The sequence below is a fragment of the Entamoeba invadens genome, assembly GCF_000330505.1.
Source record: "Entamoeba invadens IP1 unplaced genomic scaffold scaff_1105074725851, whole genome shotgun sequence".
Taxonomy (NCBI): Eukaryota; Evosea; order Mastigamoebida; family Endamoebidae; genus Entamoeba; species Entamoeba invadens.
The window spans coordinates 1-1,953 of NW_004440236.1; the positions used below are offsets into that span (position 1 = coordinate 1).

A 1,953-nucleotide genomic window follows, 5' to 3' on the forward strand; every position below is an offset into this window, starting at 1 on the left:
AATGGTTGTATCTCACAAATATCAAAATGCAAAGAAATCAACAATTCAAAGTGTTCAAAGTGTTCATTCTGGTACTCTCCAATCAAATATGGCACGTTGTGTGAGTCACGTGCTGTTTGGTCGGTCATAATTGTTGCATTTTTTGTTTGTTCTTATTGTTTTGATAGTATTATTGTATCACTTGTCGTTGTAACCAAAAACATTTTCAACAAACTCCACACACACAAAATTGTAAAGACAACAACACTCTTTGCAATGAATATATCCAACATTAACTTTGTTTCTTTCCAAAGCGGTGTTTGTGTTTCTTCAACTGTGATAGACTTGAATTCAGACACTGAGCAGATTGAAGTCAACAAAGAGACTAGTCAAGTGTTGTGTGTAGGTAACACAAACAAAAACTCCACTAAAAAACAGTTTACAATTTCATCAAACATCACAAAGTTTACAATTCGTGTTGATCCAGAAGTTGTCACACTCAAATATGACTTTGCATGTGAGTTCTCTGTTTTTGTCACGCCGTTGTGTTCTTGCAACATCGACAACAATATCCAACTTATTTCTAAAAACCTTAAAATAAACAAAGAGAAATACAACGAAATTATATTTGTTGGTGTGACACAACAATCAACGCGAATTGATTACAATGAATTGAGTGTTGAAAAGAAACTTAATGAAGGCTCGTTTGGTGTTGTCTACAAAGGAGAATTCAGAAGAAATGTCGTTGCAATCAAAAAAGTGAAAATGTTTTAGATGATAACAAGTCACTTGATAAGTTTGAGAATGAAGTGTCAATGCTTGACAAGTTCAAGTGTGAGTATATTGTTCATTTTCATGGAGCTGTTTTTATATCAAATAATGTGTGTATGATCACTGAATTTGCACAATATGGAAGTTTACAAGACTTAATGAAACACAAAACAAGTGATGAAGTTGACATGAAGGTTAGAATAAAATTTATGAATGATTCAGCAAGAATATATCATATTTACACAAAAATGAGATATTACATAGAGACATAAAACCAGACAACATTTTAATAATTTCATGTGATACAAATTATAAAGTAAATGCAAAGTTGACTGATTTTGGATCATCAAGAAATGTCAATATGTTGATGACTAACATGATTTTCACAAAGGGAGTTGGTACACCAAAATACATGGCACCCGAAATACTAAACAGAAAAAAGTACACAAAAAGCGCTGACATATATTCCTTTGGTTTATCTGTGTTTGAATGTATAACATGGATAGAAGCATATTTGAAAAAACAATTTAAGTTTGCATGGGATATTGTCGACTTTGTTGTCAATGGAAAACGCCCGAATAAACCGTCCAACTTAAACGATAACACATACACAATAGTAAACGATATGTAATGTCATAATGTTAACGAAAAAAAAATATAATCAATTATATCGTTACAAAACTGGAAAGCATTAACATTTAATTTAAAGTTATTTTTTAATCTGTGTTTATCATTCAAATACAACAAAATATAAATAAAACATGATGTAATACAAAATTGTTTTATCTTTATTGTTATTATTCAATGAAACATAACACTTCATTCTTTTGTTTCCACGCACTTTTTGGAACATTAATTTTATATTATTTATTACATTGTTGGATTTTTAATGATATTTTTAATAAAGTGAGGCGAACAACCCACACCTGGAGAGAAACCCGCACATATTTTACATTTTCTTCTTTGAAAAATTGTTGAATGAAAAAAGGTTCAATCTCAGTTTTTTGGTTAATTAAGAATTTGTATTATAATTTTAATTACATCTGTTTTACATAATAAATCTTTTTCAGAAATTATTCGAGCGATAGTCATGTTTGTTTCTTTTATTTTATTTCTCGTGTTATATTCATTTTCTAATTGATTTTCAAAAACATAAGAATCAGTTACTTTACTTTCACAGTTGTTTGAAAATCGTTTACCATT

At 29.4% G+C, this 1,953-nt stretch overlaps 1 protein-coding gene across 1 annotated transcript; it reads left to right on the top strand.

The window, feature by feature from the left end:
* EIN_389040 (protein serine/threonine kinase, putative) lies at window positions 1-1,381 on the top strand (the record flags this gene model as incomplete). The annotated part of the gene is made up of 3 exons (XM_004255384.1): window positions 1-746; window positions 777-864; window positions 977-1,381. Coding segments are annotated over 3 exons (1,239 nt in total), but the record flags the coding sequence as incomplete, so codon positions are not given.
* Window positions 1,382-1,953: the final 572 nt, after the last annotated feature.